Here is an 18,063-nt window from a genome sequence, read left to right as displayed (position 1 = left end):
ACAGGACTTACAAGACCGCTCGGACTTCTTCTCACCTGCTGGGATCTTGCCTTCCAACCAGTTGGAGAGACGGGCCCGACGATCCCTCAGTCCGATCCGACATGTTCATGCAAAACGCAGTGTCCTTCTCCACGTGCGTTTTGTCCTCGTGGAGGCAATGAAGGCATTTTGAATGCTCGTCCTCCTTGAACACATTTTGTAGGTTGCCTCCAGGGCAGATCCTAAACAGTTTGTCGGGAGTCGAGCTTCCCTTCTCCTGGGCCATGTTCTTCTCATCCGCGAGGTAGGCCTCAGAAACTTCTGGAATCCTCCAAGAAGTGTAACTCGGCGAAAACTTCACCCTTGAGGGGCGTAGATAAATCCGAAACGGGTCCCCGTTGATTGGAAGTAGAACCAGTGGCGCTTGAGGCTCGATTAAAGCGAAAAATGAGAAATCTCTTTGAAAAAGCGCAAAACGCAGTAAAAGCTCGAGAGCTATAGCACGAGGACTCCCCAACACTTGAACGTGCGGTAAAAATCTGAGGATGGCAACCAGGGGCGGGGCTTAGGGAGAGGGCAGTCATTGGCTGGGGGCAGTATGACCCAGAGACCAGTGATTGGTTACTACTAAGAAAGACAGATCAGAAACGAAACTGATACTGATTTTTTCTTTACCGAGGATTCCCAGCCTGACGACGGGGAATATTCATGAGCATGTGAATCCATGCCAGACCCCATGCTGGAGAATAGGACATATCCTTCCTCTGGACGACTCAGCAGTGCAGTCCAAGCACTGGTTCTCTCTAAGCTGGATTATGGAAATGCTCCTCACTGGACCCTTGCCAACCTACAAGCCATACAAAACAGCAGCCAGACTCATCCTCCACCTACCCAAACATTCACACTTCACCCTCGCTCTTGCCCAGCTCCACTGGCTTGCCATACTACAGAATTCCCTATAAATGACGCTACATTGCATTAAAAGCCATCCACCTCAAACCTCCAGCTTACCTTCATGACAAATTCGAATACCATACAAGCTATCCAACACCTTCTACACATTCCACTCAGCAAACTCACATCCCCACAAAAAAAAAGCATTTACCCACTGGGCACGAAGGGCATGGAACACCCTTGCTCTTCACATATGCACTACATCCTCCATCACCACTTCCAGAAAGAGCTTCAAAATATATCAGTTTCCTCACACATTACCATGCCCTCCTCCACTGTTATCACTTGTCTAGCCTAATCTTCCTATCCTTTACTGAATACATTTTATAACTTCTTTTTTCAAGTCCCACTTTTGAAGCTTTGAACCATGTAACGGCACTCCACCAAGACACTTAGTGTAGAGCCACCGCTAAACCAAAATAAAAATTAAATACAAATGGACAGTCCTTACTTGATTGAATGGCGAGGACAGTTGCCACTGGTGGGCTGGGACAACCCCAGCCCAATCTTTGGTAAAGAGAAGTGCCTCAGCAGTTTCAGGGGTAGTACAAGCCAAAACTCTGAAGAGGAGCCTGCATCAAAGATACAGAAGACTGCTGCTCTGAACAACCAGAGTTGCTCAAGCAAACTCCCTGTCAAGGCCTGCTGTCCTTCCTGTAACCAAAGAACATCCTGACCGGGTCTTCTTCCCCAGGACCTTTGGGAACAATCAGTCATTTGGCCAGCACGAGAAGCCTGCCATCTGTGGTTGTCTGAAGTGGGCTGTCCATCTGCTGACAACTCTGCTGTGATGGTCACTGCCTCGAGCTGGAGCTCGAGGACTTTGACTTGTGGACTAAGAACTTCGCTGCTGCTGCTTCACTGCATGAAGAGGGGCCTTACCGAAGGTTGTTCTCATCCACCACCACAATCTAATCTTGCTGACCCCTGAACAGGGTTTCTTTGTTGCTGATACTTCATTTGCATTCCCTGGAAGTCCGTCCTTGTTGTGCCTGCTGCCCTAAGGTGTCTCGCCTGTCCAGCTGCAAGTTTCTAAGAGCCATCCAAGCACCAGAGATCAGCACTGTAGCATTGCCAGACCCAAACCCAACAGCGATTTCAGCACTGCATTTGGGACCTCCGGATCTCCACCAACAGGACTAACCGGAGTACCCATTCAAAAAATTGGAGTATGCTGCAAAAGGGTACTTCCATATTTTGTTAGCTTCCCGTCACAATAGGCATTGAATGAGGTGCAAAGCTCAAGTCCATAAAAAACACTTTTACTTGGCTGAGATCAGTGGAGTGGAGTTTTAGCAAAGTATGCCAAGTATGCCCCGGCCCCCCCCAGGATCGCCTGCAGCGTGGTGGAATTGAGTGTAAAATCTTTACTTGACCTTTTATTCAAAAAGGTGCTTTAATACTTCATATTTTAACAACCATTTGGCTTCGTCAAAGTTTGTGCCTAGAAACTTTTGAGACTTCCAGCCCCCACTCAGGTACTTACCTTCTCCTTGACTCTGGACTGTCAGCCATATATTTCTAAGGCAGGTGATAAGATATTTAACTCACTATTCTTTCCAGTTTACTTGCTTTGCGTTATTAAACTGTGTGTACTGTGCTTTAGTGTAAACTGTAGGTAATTTCCCTTTAAGACTACCATATATTTTGCATCGACTTCTGCCAATATCATATGATATATGGCATTTGTAACGCGCCTATACACAAGTGTTTCAAGGCGCGATGAGGCAGGGAGGGGGGAACAAGGGGAAGACAGACAACGATCTTACTAGGCCAGGTGTCATTCAGACCGCGCAAGTGCAGGGGTAGGGGGAAGGGAAAAAGTGCAAGGGGAAGGGGAGGGGGGGAAGTGCAGTACAAAGTAAGTAGAATAAAAATAAATAAATAGGGCCAGATGGTGGCAAGTGCAAGGTAAGTGCAGACAAGTGCTGGGAAGGGGGGGGCTGTAGGGATACAGAGACAGTCCCGCAGTGCAGGGGTTGCCAGGGAGGCAGTGCAAGTGGAGAGTGGCTGGGCCCAGGACCGAGGTCGGCGAGAGTGGCCCAGTTGCAGATTCAGTGCAGTTTCAGTGAAGAATTTAGCAGGGGAGAGGGAGAGAGAATTGGCAATACCTTTTTAACTCTGTATGGGTTTAGAAATATTTTTCCAAAATAACCCACCTGCTAATGGCTCCCTTAAAACTGGAAATTCTGGGCAAAATTCATTTGACGGTTCAAAAATGATTTAGAAAACAAACTAAAAAGTTTCCGGCCTACTCCCATTCATTTTCCCATAGAGAAAATGGCACTTCCATTAGACAAACAGAGCGAAAACCGAATAACGGATTTGCACCCAATATGAAACAAATTGGTCACAAAGCACTGTAGATGTGCCTTTTGTTGCTTTGGAGTAAAACTGCATATGTTTTGAAATTATTTATACGGAGAAGAGACTGCCTATCGGTCCACACAAACTAGTATCTATCTCCTAAGGTGCATTTCAGCATCAAGATTTTTTAAAGAAATGAAACCCTGGAATTTGTTCCTCCATACGAGCAATTCCCACAGAAAGCCGTGAAAGAAAGTGCACTAAATTATAGTAGGACGAGGGAAAAGGTGTTTTACTATCAGGGTAGAGCAAAATGGACAAAAGGTGTAGCAGGAGGGTTCGGGGTGAGCTGGGGAACCCCTTTGTTTACGATCCTTTTCGTCTTACCACGGGAATCTCGTGGAAATGTTGCAAGGCGTGCTAGGAAAAGAAAATGTGCCACACGAACCCGCAAGCGAAAGGGTGTAATAGGAGATGCCAGGGAGGATTTACAGGAAGACCTAGAAAGGAGGAGCACATAAATTGTTGAGCGTTTTCCCATTGCAGTACTAATCGGAAAACAATTACTGCAGGAAGGATTGTCTGTAATAGTTACCTCGAAAATAGAAGGCAGCAAGGGGTCAGCACAGGAATTTACCTTTGGAAACAGCACTTAATGGCAAAAGCCATGGTATTGGGCCTCAGTCTGATAATGTTTAATAATTGGGGCAAGGACAGTGGTCACAGTCTTTCTGGGCTGATTAGTTACTAAGCAGAGGGGGTATTGGACTCGTCCATAGACCAGGGACATAGATCGTTAGTTATTAGACAGAGGCGGGTTGGCCTCGGTGGAAAGACAACTCCATGGTTAGTGGGCCCCTGAGAAGATCTAGCATTTAAAAAAAAAAAAAAGAAAAGAAAATAAACAAAAACAAAAAAACAAAAAAAAAAAAAAGTGAAAAACTTTTATACAGAGTTGGATTATCCAATTGAGCACAACAAAACCCATGAAATTCAGCAGGTGTGGGAAGTCCATACCATCTTCATTCGCATGCCTTCACACCCCTCCACTCCAGCCTCCTTATTCAGCCCATGACATTACAGCAGGGTATGAGACATTACAGGAGGGTTGAACTGCAAGTTAAAACATTTTTGCGATCAGATGTGTGGGTGTGTATTGTGTGGTATATGTTTTGCTTAAGTTTTACATCCTTAGGGTGTTCAGGCCTCAACAATAGTATATTTGTATACTTTTGTGGACTAACATTCAATTGTCTCCATGTGTGTTTAACTGTACTTGAATACCACTCTCTCTCCTGAAGTGTGCCAGCCTACCTTGAGTGATTTTGGCTAGACAAAGTTTTGAAAACTGCATTTGCAGACATGATTTCTCACAAGCCAACCGCAGGGCTGCTCCTCAAAATAACATTTTAACAGAAATGACTGACTGAAAGGCTGGAAAAGGTACATGTCTTATTGTGCCAGTGCTGGAATAGGCATGTAATGAAGGTTTTTCTAAACACCCATACCTCTTGTGAATTTTCAGGATTCGCCACATGATCATCAATGTCAGGTACAACCTGCAAAGGGCCACTGAGTGAGGACATAGACTGCCTGTAGAAAGAAGAAGACAAACCATGTAATATTCATTTGAAGTAGCAAAGACAAATTGAAACATGCTCAATCAAGATCACCTTGAAGCACTGATACAAGAAATTATTTAATGGAAAGTTGTGTGTATGTACCCCAATTCCCATCATAAAGAACTATGTAGGCCATGCTTGATTGTGCTAGAAATATATATATATAGCAAAGTCCGCAGGTCACATAACCACTTGGGGTCCGTTACATGCAACTTCTGCTGGCTTCTGATCACTCCAGGTGTGTATTCCATGTTGAATCCGGGTACCAATGAAGAACATTCCATGGCAACGATAGCCCACCTTAGCTCTCATGGGACACAATGTTAGGATGTTGGATTTAGTACTGAATTTACACAGGGATTCCCAAAAGGTTACTGGCTGTGTGAGGTAACTCACAGGGAACAGTACACCTTGAGGCCACCCCAATCCAGACATGCTTAGCTCCTACCAGGGAGACACTAGGGGAGTGCATCTTTGATGAGCCCTTTGATGAGGACACATCAGGGGCAAAAAGGTCAGTAACCAGTCAGGAAAACTAGGCCTTGCGCCACAGTCACAGTACAGAAGTTTCAATTTGACAGCACGAAGGTGAACTGAACATTATCTTTATTTTATTTATGCCTTTGTTAAGCGCTCTAAACTCAGCGGCATCAAGGCGCTGGTTACAGTAGTGATCGAGAGGTGAAAGAGTATAACTTAGTGAACAAGTAAAGTCCTAAAGGCTCTAAACATGTTCAGGGCCTGGGAGAACAGCAAAGTCTTGAGATGTTTTCGGAAGAACCAATAGGATTGTTCTGAGCTCAGTGACAAGCCTAGAGCGTCCCAATTATTGGAGGCAATGGCCAGGAAGCTAAGTTCCCCCCTCAGCCCCCCACTCCCGATCTCTTCAGTCTAAAACTTGGTGTAATGAGCCAGCAGGACTGGGAGAAGCAGGTGGGGTGATTAAATGTGGTCACATCTTGCGATGTTAAGTATGGTCCTCACAGCATTGTTCTGAACGACCTGGAGCTGGTTGACGTTCCGCGAGGAGGTGCCTGCAGAAAGTGTGTTACAATAGCCCAGTCTTCAGCCAACCGGTGCCCCGGCAATGAGGCAGCTGTCTCTGGAGCAGCCGAGGATGCAATGGCATTGACCTGTCTAGTTAGGGAAAGTGAGGTATCTATGTAGACACCCGATGTCTTAACCTCGCTAGAGACTTGTATGGTAATGTTAACAATGGTGAAGGTGTAAGATTGGCATTTCTTTCTTAATCGAGTTCACAGCCATGGATATGTCCATCAAAAGGTTATGGACAGATGCATGGTATCCACGGCTTAAAAGATTGATATACAATTCTGACAGAAGCAAAGGACTGTCCAGACACATTCAGTGACAATTTCATTCTCAGAATACCTCCCCGCACCCTTACCCAAATCTGGGGCTAGTAGGATATTTGTTTTTCTTTATCTGTATGGGTTTTTTCTTTTGGGAAATGCAGCAGGGGAGCATAGGGTTACATAGCTCTCATTTCCTGGCTGAGCAGCAAAATGAACTTGCTTTATCGTTTGATGGACATGTGGTGGTATACTTTTTTCTGCATTGGGCACTTCGGTCAGGGTTTGCGTACCCTATGTTTATTGTACTGCTTCTTCAATTATCGGGTCAATCAGCTGCCTAAGTGTATCTATAGGATCTTTCCCCAGTCTTCTGTAGGTATTTTTATCATTGGCCAATTTGTCAACCATGTTTTGATAATCTTTTTTATCCATAGCCACTATGGCTCTGCCTTTGTCTGCGGATTTTATTACAATCGTAACATTGTGTTGCAGTTCCTTGAGGGCTTGGCTCTGTTTTCCTCAAGTTGAAGAAGGGTTGAATGTCTTCTGCTTCTCTCTCTTCTATTTTCTTAAGTATAGCTTTCTCGAATGTGATAGATTCTCCAGTGATGGAATTGGGTGGGGGGTAGAATGTAGATCTATTGTGTAGATTAGTCACATCTTGTTTCCCTTCAGAAATGCTGTTTGCAAAATGTTGCTTCAAACGGATCTTGCGCATGAGCTGCATAACTTCAATGCGCATTTGAAAGGGATCATGTTTAGTAGTTGGCACACACGTGAGTCCCTTTTGCAATACCCTCAACTGGTTGTCCTCAAGAACGGTGGTAGATAGGTTAACCACTAAAGAATGAGACATACACTTGATTGACCCAATAATTGAAGAAGCAGCCGCAGAAGGCTACATCAGCCAAAAGGAAGCAGAGTTCCTTAGCCCCAGACATCCCACATGCCCAGCGTTTTACGCTTTACCTAAAATACATAATGGCACTGTGTGATACATATATGGAAAGCGTGTATTTGATTGGAATCCTACTGCATGCACCTCAAAACCGCATGCACCACAAAACACCTGAGTGCTACTTCTGCACCAACCTTCAATCAGGCAAGGCGCCGAGTATGGCACACAAAGTAAACAATAATTTAGGTATGGTAACAATAGAAAGATGACGTTAGAATGGCCGGGTACAAAAATACCCACATCCAAGATGGCGGCCGCTGTACACCCTCGTCCCTAAAACTGTGCGCTTTATTGACTAAATGGAGCGCAGATGGAACTGCAAGCTCTCCGCACGAGTAATGACTAAGAGTGGGGTGACATGGAACGTCGAGCCTTAATAGTACCATTGTAGATATGATCAGGGAAGACACTGGGTTGTAACACTCAATGGGACCGTCCAGGATAGGATCTAAGCAGTTTACAGGCTGTAGCGCTATCCTATTTATCATAAATATCCGCAGAAGGCATGAACAACTGTAAGATGAACGCTGCGACCCGTGAATAGACTTCAAATAATAGACGACCAGTATACGGATTCTGTATACATAAAGTAAAAACAGGAAATGACCATAATGCAGCTATAATTACATGGTGTTAAAGATCTAGACGCCTCTCGTGATAACTAGAGGTGATAGAGCAATTTGAGAGTAACCCCTCATTTTCTTGATCCAGATATAGGGAAAACGTCCACAAAATAAACAAGCAATCCCTGGCGGGCAGAATATTCGACCCTTGTACCTATCTACTTGCAGAAGAAGGACCAGTTGCATCATACCCTAAAATAAGGGAACAATGGGTAAGTGATACAGTATGACCCCAATGTGATTATCACAAATGCAGGACAGAGAGTCCAAAGAGAACACTTAGCTTAGATTATATCTCTAGGAGCTGGCATCTCCAGGAATATACAACTCCATGATCTATACATCAGACTGTTTGGAAACCTTGTCTAAGCTTCCGCACAGGTAAGAGTAATGCGATAATGATACAGATACTAAGAATATAGGAGACACAGTGATGGCCCCTGACACGTACATTTTTCTCTCTGGGTTGGGAGAATGTGCTTTAGGCGTCCCAGGACAAAATGAAGATGCCCTCTTCCAGTGAAGGAATTTGGAAACAAAAGACAATATTGCAATTGTCCTTTTAACTTCTATTGTGTCACACTAAGTCACATTGTTTAGTCCTGAAGAAAGCGGTAAAAGAATTTTGAAAGTCAGCTGAAACAGGTTGACATAATAAACCAGGGTGATGACCTGACTCACGCGACTCACAAAATAGAGAGTGAGAGTGGTTGATGTTACATCATTTTACCATATGATCAGAAAGGGTGTTGAGTTTGTGTCCATCACCCCCCTTGCTGCACAAACATGTTTATGCATTTTAAGTCACACTGATTGGAAGCAACACGAATAAAGAAGCAATGTTGACTTCAAAATAAGTGTGATCCTATCTTTTAGTTATTTAGGAAAGTAGTGAGAGAGTTTAGGGCCAGTGATCTCTGCTACCCCTCTACCCGATAGGCAACACACCAGCGCCCATCTAGGGACAGTTTAAACATAAGGGCTAGCGAGATTTTCTATATAGAGACATTTATATAGATGTAAGGAACAGAGCTTGAGGAAGAACTTTTCTAAATGAATTGAAGCTGTCTGATGGGTTAAAAATCGCTCAGAGGAAGGCAGGAGTTTTTCCTTAAAGTCTTACATTCAATGCTTTTACTGCAAGCTCTCCTGAAACGTCAGTACGTGCTTTTTCCCTGAAAGGGCTCTGCGTGTGTGTTAAGGTGTTTGCTGAGATGTTGCACTGGAGCCCTTTCACAGATGTTCCTGATAACTTCTGAGCAGCTGTGTAGCATTGCATTTGCAGTCTCTACCCCCAACGTTGCCCCACAGGCTCTTTGCAATGCCCTTGCCTCTCACGTTATCTCAAAAACCCAGGACATCCAGTCAACCTTCTCCTCCCTTGGCCCTCCTCTCCTACTTTTCATGCTGACCCTCCTTCAGCCACACCCACACCCTCTTTCTCATTCTTTCCTCTTCCCTGATTAGGTTGCTAGACCAGTCCCATCTATGAAAGCCTCATCAAAACAGTTTCATCCCTGTTCCTGTAAAACCATCAAGGACCACGTAGATACCCTTCGCGCTCCGGCCCTAGCCGATTTCTGAAACCACTCCTTTGCCTCAGGATCCTTACCCTTCCCCTCTGAAGCACTCCCTTGTGCATCCGCTTCTGAAGAAACCCACAGCTGATCCTTCTTGTCCGGCTGACTATCGCCCAATTTCCATTACTCTTTTTCTGAGCAAACTCCTGGAAAAGCTGGCCATCTCTCAGCTTAACATTCATTCCAATTCTGTTGGCTTTCTCCACGACCACCAGTCTGGTTTCAGAGCTAATAGAAAATACGGAAACTGCTCTCCTGAAAATCAGTGAAGATTTGCTCTCCTACCTCGACTAACATACCTCTGTCCTCATCCTACTCTATCTCTCTGGCCTGGCTGACCTCTTTCCTCTGATCGACCCTCCCAGGTCCAATTTGGGTACTTCCTATCATCCATCTTCCCCTCTACTGCATCAGTAGTGGCACACTGGAGCTCAAACATTTAATTGAAAATGCCAATTTAGCACACCTTTGGTGCTTGCCATCTGTACCTATATACCATATAGCCTTAATATCTGGTTATCAATCTCATCAGTGCTCATTTTAGATCTTGGCCTAATATCACAAAGCTCATCTGGTCTCCAGTATCCAGATCACAAAGGATTAATTCATTCAGGCTGGGTTACAACAAGCCTTTGGCTCAGTAAACACCTCCTTTCAACTAATTCATGTGCAGTTTCTAAATGTGTCTGAAGGATCCAAGTGTGCGAGTTATGGTTCACATTTACTAAATTCGTTCTAGAACATGCTCTCATCAAGGAACTAGGTGGTTATTCTATTTGATATGTGAAGACTGCTCTGGATGGGGACCTGCAATCCCCCATTTAGTGGAGATCCGGATGGGAGGCAGAGGCATAAGTACCAACATGTTTGGTACTGCTGCTGACCAATACCCCTAGGAAGAGTGTTCTGGGTGCTTATTTTTATTCCCTGAATCTCAAGTGATTGTATGGTCTACTTGCACGTTGGCAACAAAAATCCCCTTATATGAGGTATTAGGATGACATGTTATACAGACTACTCTTGGATGCATCGTAGTTGACTTAACTGATCAAGTTCACCTTAATTGAGCTTCCAATGTACAATCCCAACATGTCGCTAATGTCTGTAAACTGTTCTGACTTTCGGAGGCAAGTGACACCTTTTTACTTCACTTGCCCTGCTAAACCAGTCTGTTTTGGGGGTCATGATCAGTCCCTACGACCATCAGTGCAGAAGGATTCTGCCCCTCCACCCCCATACCTATTATGTCAGGGGGGGTGGGCAGCTGGCTTAACTTGTATTAAGATGAATTTCTAGAATCTGGCCTGGTAGACCGATTTCAGGAGGCCACTCTAGTTAGTTAGCAGGGGACCTCTGAGATGTTGGCCAAACTCAATCACAGCAAGCGTGGAGAGTGGTCAAGGCTATTCTCGGGAGAGAGAAAGTGGGATCAGGGGTCCCCAATGAGTCCCACATAGTGAAGCGCACAATTCCATTTAGACAGTACAAAAATACTTTATTATAAGCCCAAAACACACATTAGGAAAAGGAATAAGCAGGAGATCATATCACACAATCAGTTATAAAATGTATATAGCCACCTTTAGGTTCTTAGTAATACATTCAGCAACTTAAACAAAAAGTTAAGTAGTGATGCAGTAGAATGAAACCATTTCTCAAGAAGTATACCCTAACTTTATAAGTCCAATCCCTATGATGTACAGGGCCTTATGCCCAAGAGTCACAAAGCTTTTTTGTAGGAGTAAGGGCTGATGTAGGAAAAGTTCTTGTGGTGAAACGTTTGTGAAGATATTCAACAATGTTACAGGCAAGTAAAATTCTCCAGCATTGGATCTTTTATAGATTCACGTGCTGTGAATATTCCCAGTTAGGCTGGGAATCCTCGATAACATATATATATTTTAAACCCTTAAAGAAAACTAACACCTTTTGCAGCCCGTCCACTTGGTTATGGGGGCTAATGGTCCCCACCAATGGGGCACTGTGTATGTAGCTCTGCCCCCACAACCTAAGATTTCAACCGTCTTTCTTGCTGGTAGAAGTTTTGCACTCAAAGTTCTCAAAAATGAAAAGAAGAATTTGCTTCAGAAGGAATGACTAAGACAGATAAGTCTTGTTTCTAGTCAAATTGTGGCCAGCACATCCAAAAGGTTGCCGGTTAAGGCTTGCGCTACCTGTGGCCTTAAAAAGGTCTTTGAAGAGACCAACATGCAGACTGCATCTACTGAATGTACCCCAGTCAGTCAGTAGAGGACTGAGGTTTGTTAAAGAGTTTAGCTCCAAAATCCTGAAGGACAGGAAGCGACGCTTGGTCTTATGGCTGAATGAGGGAAACTATCCCACCTCAGAAGCCAGATCCTCAAGAAGTGTGCTAGTGCATAAACAGGTGGAGGTAAGACTTTCCTCCCGACAGAGCAAGTCCGACTACAAAAACAAAGGCAAAGGCAAATGGGACAAATCCCTCTTCATAGGTGAGACTTTCCAAACGCCTAAACAGTCGGTGGGAACCACGAGGGGAGGGGGATGCATGCATGGACCAACCAACAGTCGCCGGCGCACAAACATCAAGTGTCCAAGTCCTCACAGGCAATAGTCAGCGGCTGTCTCATCGGATATGTCAGACTCAAAAACGTCATGTTCGTCGACTACTCTGTCAACTGTAATCCTGTCAACAACGCAATCGTCCATACAGAAGCCGGTAAAACATTTGTCGGCGACAACCACGACGACACAGTCGATGGCCCAACAGGCGACTAAAGCCACCAGCAAATCAGGGGGATCACTCATTGACGGAAAAAAGTATTGAAGAAGTCAACTACTTCATATGCAATTTCCACAAAGGTACAACTGACGCAGGAAATGTCACCTGCCAAGTTACTCATCCACAGAGGCGATTCACCCCGACAGAGCCAAAAAGCCAAGTGGACATTAAGTAGACGGGAGAAATCTCGTCCCTCTCAACCAGACCCTGCACCTAGCTCATGCAGGGAGCAGCAGGAGCAAGAAGGGCAGCCACAGCCCATGGCCTCACCAATCATATTAATCAAATGTCATGCCTGAAGACATCCTACAGCACGAGGCACAAAGAGCACACTACCCAGTGTTTTCAGATTCGGCTCAATCCGTGATTATGCAGGAGCAAAGAGCCCCAAGTCGTTCATGGAGGTCCCCAAGGATCAAGCCAAAGAGCATTCCAAACCCCGCAACCAATAGTGGGCCCCTGGGGCACAATCCAATCCCACGCAGGTTATCCAGCCTCACCAGCCTACCCACTATTGAATGCTCACTCACGTTTGTCATTACAAGTTCTCTCATCATTGAAGAGTCTGCTTGCACAGCTCAATTCCAGGCTCCCTCCTCCACAAGCAGAACAGGGAGCACTGACAGATCCACAAGGGCCTTCAGCCAAGCACAAGAGATCAGCATCACGTGGCTGGTCAATGTCCTCACGACACCCGAGGGAACTAGCAAGATCACAGGGGTAAGGTATCCCAACAACGTAGTAAGGAGCATACCAACATCTCCGCATAGGCCAGGGGCAGGCACACAGCCCTTAGGATGGGAGCAGGACGACGGCAGGAGGAAGGCAAACTCACAAATAAAGATCCAGATGCTTCACCACAGTACACGTCGTCTACCACGCCAGGCTAACCACACCAGCATGATGAATGGGACACTGATGATACTGCTATGGATCAAACACCTACAATCTCCCTACAACCATCGTCACTGTAGGATATTGGGGCTTTCCACTCAATGATCTCTAAGGCATGTCTAGAATTCGGCTTGACATCAGCGGAAGAAAAGACAGTTTTCTTTTTGACATGGGAGAACAACGCAAACCCTTGGTCTCCATCCCTACCTGGACCACATGTGGGAGGAAGGAGTACGCACAATGAGGCATCCCATCACCGGCCCGGCGGAAAAAAGGAAGATTAGAGAAGAAACTTAAGGCTCCAGAATCTACAACTAAAATTGGGAACAGAGTAGTTCTAAGATGACAAGGCTGGTTTCGGTGCACCAACTTCAGGCAGGAAGTGCAACACGCAGTGGACGACATGCCATTTGAAGGCGATAACTTGTCCGGCCCAAAAGATAGGAGGTGTTGAAGGTCATGAAAATCGATTCAAACACTGGGTAGTCTCTTACAACGCTGCAGGAAAGGAAGACTGTTCTTCCCTTCAAGGGAGCATCAGAGTAAGCGGGATCATCCTCTGCTAGGGGTGCCAGAACTTACTTCAGAAGCTCCTATTATTCCCAAGGATATGGACAAAATGACCAGTCTTATCAGTGATCCAGGGAATATCATCAGCCATAGCGATGTAGGGGTGCTGCAACCTGCCAGAGGGGAAGGAAAAGCAAGTCACAACCATAACTACAGGAGCAGCACACCATTCATAGGGGGAAAAGTCACGCATTACACTCACAAGTGGCAGCTAGTATTTACAGACAGATGGGTGGATGGATGTCCATCTCCTGGAATTAAGAAAACAAACCACTCCCCCTCTCCCCCAGGAAACATGCGCAACCGCACTTCCAAGTGCTTCGACAAATGCTCCACCATCCAAAGGGTCCTGAACCATCACAGAGGAAAAGGAGTGTAGATAATTCATCGTAAAAAATCCTGATGGCAAGTGGCGCCCCAAACTTGTTTTGAGGCTGCTAAACATTCAAAATGGTCACACTGCAGGAAGTAATAAGGGCAGTGCAGCCAAGTACCTGGCATCGTTAAATCTGCACAACGCCTATTTTCATATCCCAATCCCAATCCACCAGAGTCACAGGAAATACCTAAGATTTCTAGAAGTGAATAATCGCAATACAAAGTCAGCGTCTTGGACGTTCACCAAATGTCTTGCGCCCATTGCTGCATACCTCTGACGGCAAGGTCACACGTATACCCATATTTAGACGATTGGCTGGTTCAGGCTCCGACCATCAACCAAGTGTAGTCCTCCTTTTCCAAGACAGGGGCTCTCCTGCAAAAGCTAGGATTTACCATAAATAGCAAAAAATCTTGTACAAGACATTCCAAAGCAGTAGTATTTTGGGGAGAACAGTTCTCCACGGCAGAAGCATTGGTGAGACGTCCACCGACAGAACACAAGCGCTGAGAGCGCCAGTATCGACTTTCAGGCCAAACAAATTGGTATTGATCCACGAATGCATGGCACTCCTGGGCACCATGTCATCCTGCATCCCACTTATTCCTCACTGCAGGTTGCACATGAGGGCCCTGAAGGACCCCCAGCAGGTGGTCCCAGATTGAGGGATAATGGGAAGACAAAGTGCTAAACACCCCCACCCTCACAAACTGCAGTGGTGGTCCAGCACACAGAATATAACAGAGGGCATGCCTTTTCAAGAAACAATTCCCTAGGCCACACTAGTGACAGATGGGGAGCGCACATTGGCCCCAGTCATGTCAAGGGTCTATAGACGCCAGAAGAAACATCCCTACACAAAACATCCTGGAGCCGAGAGCAGTCTGGTGGGCATTCAAATAATTCCTGCAAATAATATGCAGCTCTGTGGTGAGGGTCCTCACAGGCAACGCCACCACTAGGTATTATCTGTGCAATGTGAGGGGTCAGTAATGCAAGGCAGACGCCTGCTAGCAGTTTTTTCACAATTAAACCTTTTACTAAAGAAAAAAGGTTGTAACAATTCTTCGCTAATACTACTCTATCAGGGAATTCCCTACCTAGTTTTAAGGCTATGGGAATAACGAACATACAAACTGGCCCTCAAACTAAACAAAACATTCAAAGTAATTCATAAACATAGAAGAGTAAACAATTAACCAGTATTTGGATGGCCTTCACCTGTTCTGGGTAAATCCCTTCCCCAGGATTGTCTGTACGCATGTTGTGTTTAGCCAGGCATGAGGAGGAGATGGAGTTTCATTTAATTGCAGCACCCCAGTTTGGGTTAATATTGGGCATGCATTGGCTGGTAAAACACATCCGCACAATTGTGGATGGAGCAGACAATTGCTTTCCAATCCGAATGTTGCCAAACACATTTGCATGACAACATGGGCCCAGCCACGTTTTTGATGGAAGGGGCTAGCACAATAAACATGGTTGGGGCAGTGGAGACGGTACTTCCCGGCACATATCAAGAGTATGCAGCCGTTTTTGACGAAGGGAAAGCTGAAACTACCTACAAATCGCTCATACGACTGATTTGGAGCCTGTGGCTAAGCTTCCGTGTAGTAGGATCTATGCGCTTCCCAAGGCAGAGAATGTACATCTGAGAAAGTATTTGGATGAAATGCTTGAGCAAAGGTTTATTCAGAGTTCTCATTCTCTGGTATCTTCATCCTTGTTCTTTGTACAGAAAAAAGACGGTACATTAACAACCTGTATTAATTACAGAGCCATGAACAAGGTCACTGTTAAGAATCGTTTCCCACTACCTCTAATTACGGTTCTTTCGGACCAGGTGAAAACTACTGTGATTTACACCACGTTAGACTTGAGGGGATACTATCATTTGTTGAACGGATGAGTATGTGGAGCAGATGAGCATGTAGAGCACATGAATGTGGATATCGGGTGAATATGGAAGTGCGGAGAGTGTGTAGATCGATGAACGTACAGACCTGTCGAATGTACAGACCTGTCGAATGTATAGAGCGGATAGAGCGGAGGAGCGGATAGAGCAGATGAGTGGGATGTGTGAATAGAGCGGAGGAGATGGAAGAGTGAAGAGATGAATATATAGAACTTGATATTGCTGCAGAATGCGTGAAAAACGCAAGTGCTTAAAGATGAGTGCTGGGAGCACATGAGTGCGTGGAGGTGGGTGAGTGCGTGGAGGTGGGTGAGTGCGTAAACATTTGAAAGAGCACATATTCCACCACCATGCTTACTCTCTCCTCGTTATTGTATATATTGACGACATCTTGATTTACTGAGTCCCCAGAACATATTGGTCATGTACGGGCAGTGCTCAAGAGGTTGCACGAATATCAACTATATGTGAAATTGGAGATGTGTGTTCCATACTGACAGGGTGGAATTCTTGGGTTTCATACGGACTCTAGGAGGGGTAGTCATGGACAAGAGGAATTTACAGGCGGTAACTGATTGGCCATCACCCCATTGTGTGAACGATGTGCAATCGTTCCTGGGGTTTGCTAATTTTTACAGACTGTTTATTAGCAACTTTTCACAGATTGTGACACCCATTACACAGATGCTCATGAAAAATCTGCAGTTTGCATGGGGGAAGGAGGCAGAGGCAGAGTTCCAGGAACTTAAAGCCTTTACTAAAGCACTTGTATTAGAGAGTCCTTTTCAGGTAGAGACGGATGCATCAAACCAAGCAGTGGGAGCAGGTCTGTCAAAGCGGGATCAGGATGGAGTTCTTCATCCAGTGGCATTTTCCTCCAGGAAGTTCACAGGGTGCGAGCAAACCTATTCAATCATGGACAAATTATTAGCCATTAGAGCAGCCTGCCAAGAATGGAGGCATTATTATTTAATAGGGGCTCATCAGGTCGTGGTGGTAACTAACCACAAGAATTTACAATATTTAAGGTCAGCCAGGACATTGTGTCCTAGACAGGTGGTCACAGTACTTCAGTGAATTTGATTTTGTGGCGACTTATTGACCCCGGCCACAGGAATGGGAAAGTAGATGCTTTGTCTAGGCAGCAACATCAATAAATCTCTCCACCAGAAAACAAGGCGAAAATCCCCCTGGAAAAGATTATTAGGGCAGTAACTAAAGGAATTCCAGAAGCAAGTACAAATCAGTTTGATGGGAAGGGATTTACAGGGTTGGAGGGCAGGTCATCAATCAGGAACAGTGCGCAACGGATTGGTATACCATGCACAGCACCTATACGTCCCTAGGCAAGAGTTGCAGGAAAAGGAAGAACACTGGTGTCATAACAATGTTGGTGGGTCACTCTGGGAAACGAAAGACCCAAGGCATGTTAAGCAAATATTTCTGGTGGCCAGGCATGAAATAGAACTATTTGCAGCAGTGTGAGGTGTGCATGCGAAGTAAGGCCAGTCATTCACAAAAGATGGGGTTGTTCCAGCCTTTGCCAACTCCTGAGGGCCCTTGGACACATTTCCATGGATTTCGTGACTGATTTACCAAAAGATCAACAGAATGACACTGTCATGGTTATTGTAGATTATTTCTCTAAGCACCAGTGTAGGGGAGTGCCTACCGCAGAACTCTTTTTACAACACATTGTCTGACTGGTTTGCCTAAGACAATTGTTTCAGACAAGGGGCCACAGTTTACTTCATGGTTCTGGCGTGCCTTTTGCAGGATGTTGAAAATCAACTGTGCTCTCTCAAAAGGTTATCACCCACAGACAGATAGACAAACGGAAAGAGTCAGACTATAGAGCAATATATACGTTTGTCTGGTGGCTGAGGGGGTGACTTGGGTGCAAGCATTGTGGTTAGCAGAGATTACCTACAATAACACGGAGCATGTCTCTTTGAGAATATCACCTAATGAGTGTCTTTATGGAAAGACGCAAAACATGCTTCCAGAAACATTACCGGAAATGGAAACAGTGCTTGAGGTACAAGAGCTCAAACAGTTGCTTTTCGATATCAGGGGAAAGGCACCGCAAAAATTGGAGACCATGTACCGTGGCTTAAACCCATAGATTCGGGCACATGGATGCAACGGCCTCTGGTCATGATGAAGGCAGGACAGGTAGAATTTGAAGTTCAGCGCATATTGGAT

General features: G+C 45.3%; 1 protein-coding gene across 8 annotated transcripts in view; it reads right to left on the bottom strand.

Moving 5' to 3' along the window:
• The window catches only part of STK40 (serine/threonine kinase 40), an 856,346-nt gene that overhangs the window by 169,916 nt on the left and 668,367 nt on the right, over nt 1-18,063 (bottom strand). For all 8 annotated transcript variants that reach the window (XM_069622689.1, XM_069622690.1, XM_069622691.1 and 5 more), the window contains one exon: nt 4,749-4,833. In XM_069622689.1, the coding sequence (XP_069478790.1) occupies nt 4,749-4,833 (85 nt within the window). The remainder of the gene's footprint in view (nt 1-4,748; nt 4,834-18,063) is intronic.

Source organism: Ambystoma mexicanum, chromosome 11, assembly GCF_040938575.1.
Source record: "Ambystoma mexicanum isolate Mex_15411 chromosome 11, UKY_AmexF1_1, whole genome shotgun sequence".
In the NCBI taxonomy this organism is placed as follows: domain Eukaryota; kingdom Metazoa; phylum Chordata; class Amphibia; order Caudata; family Ambystomatidae; genus Ambystoma; species Ambystoma mexicanum.
Note: the sequence above shows the minus strand (reverse complement) of the source record. Positions and strands in the feature narration are given on the sequence as shown.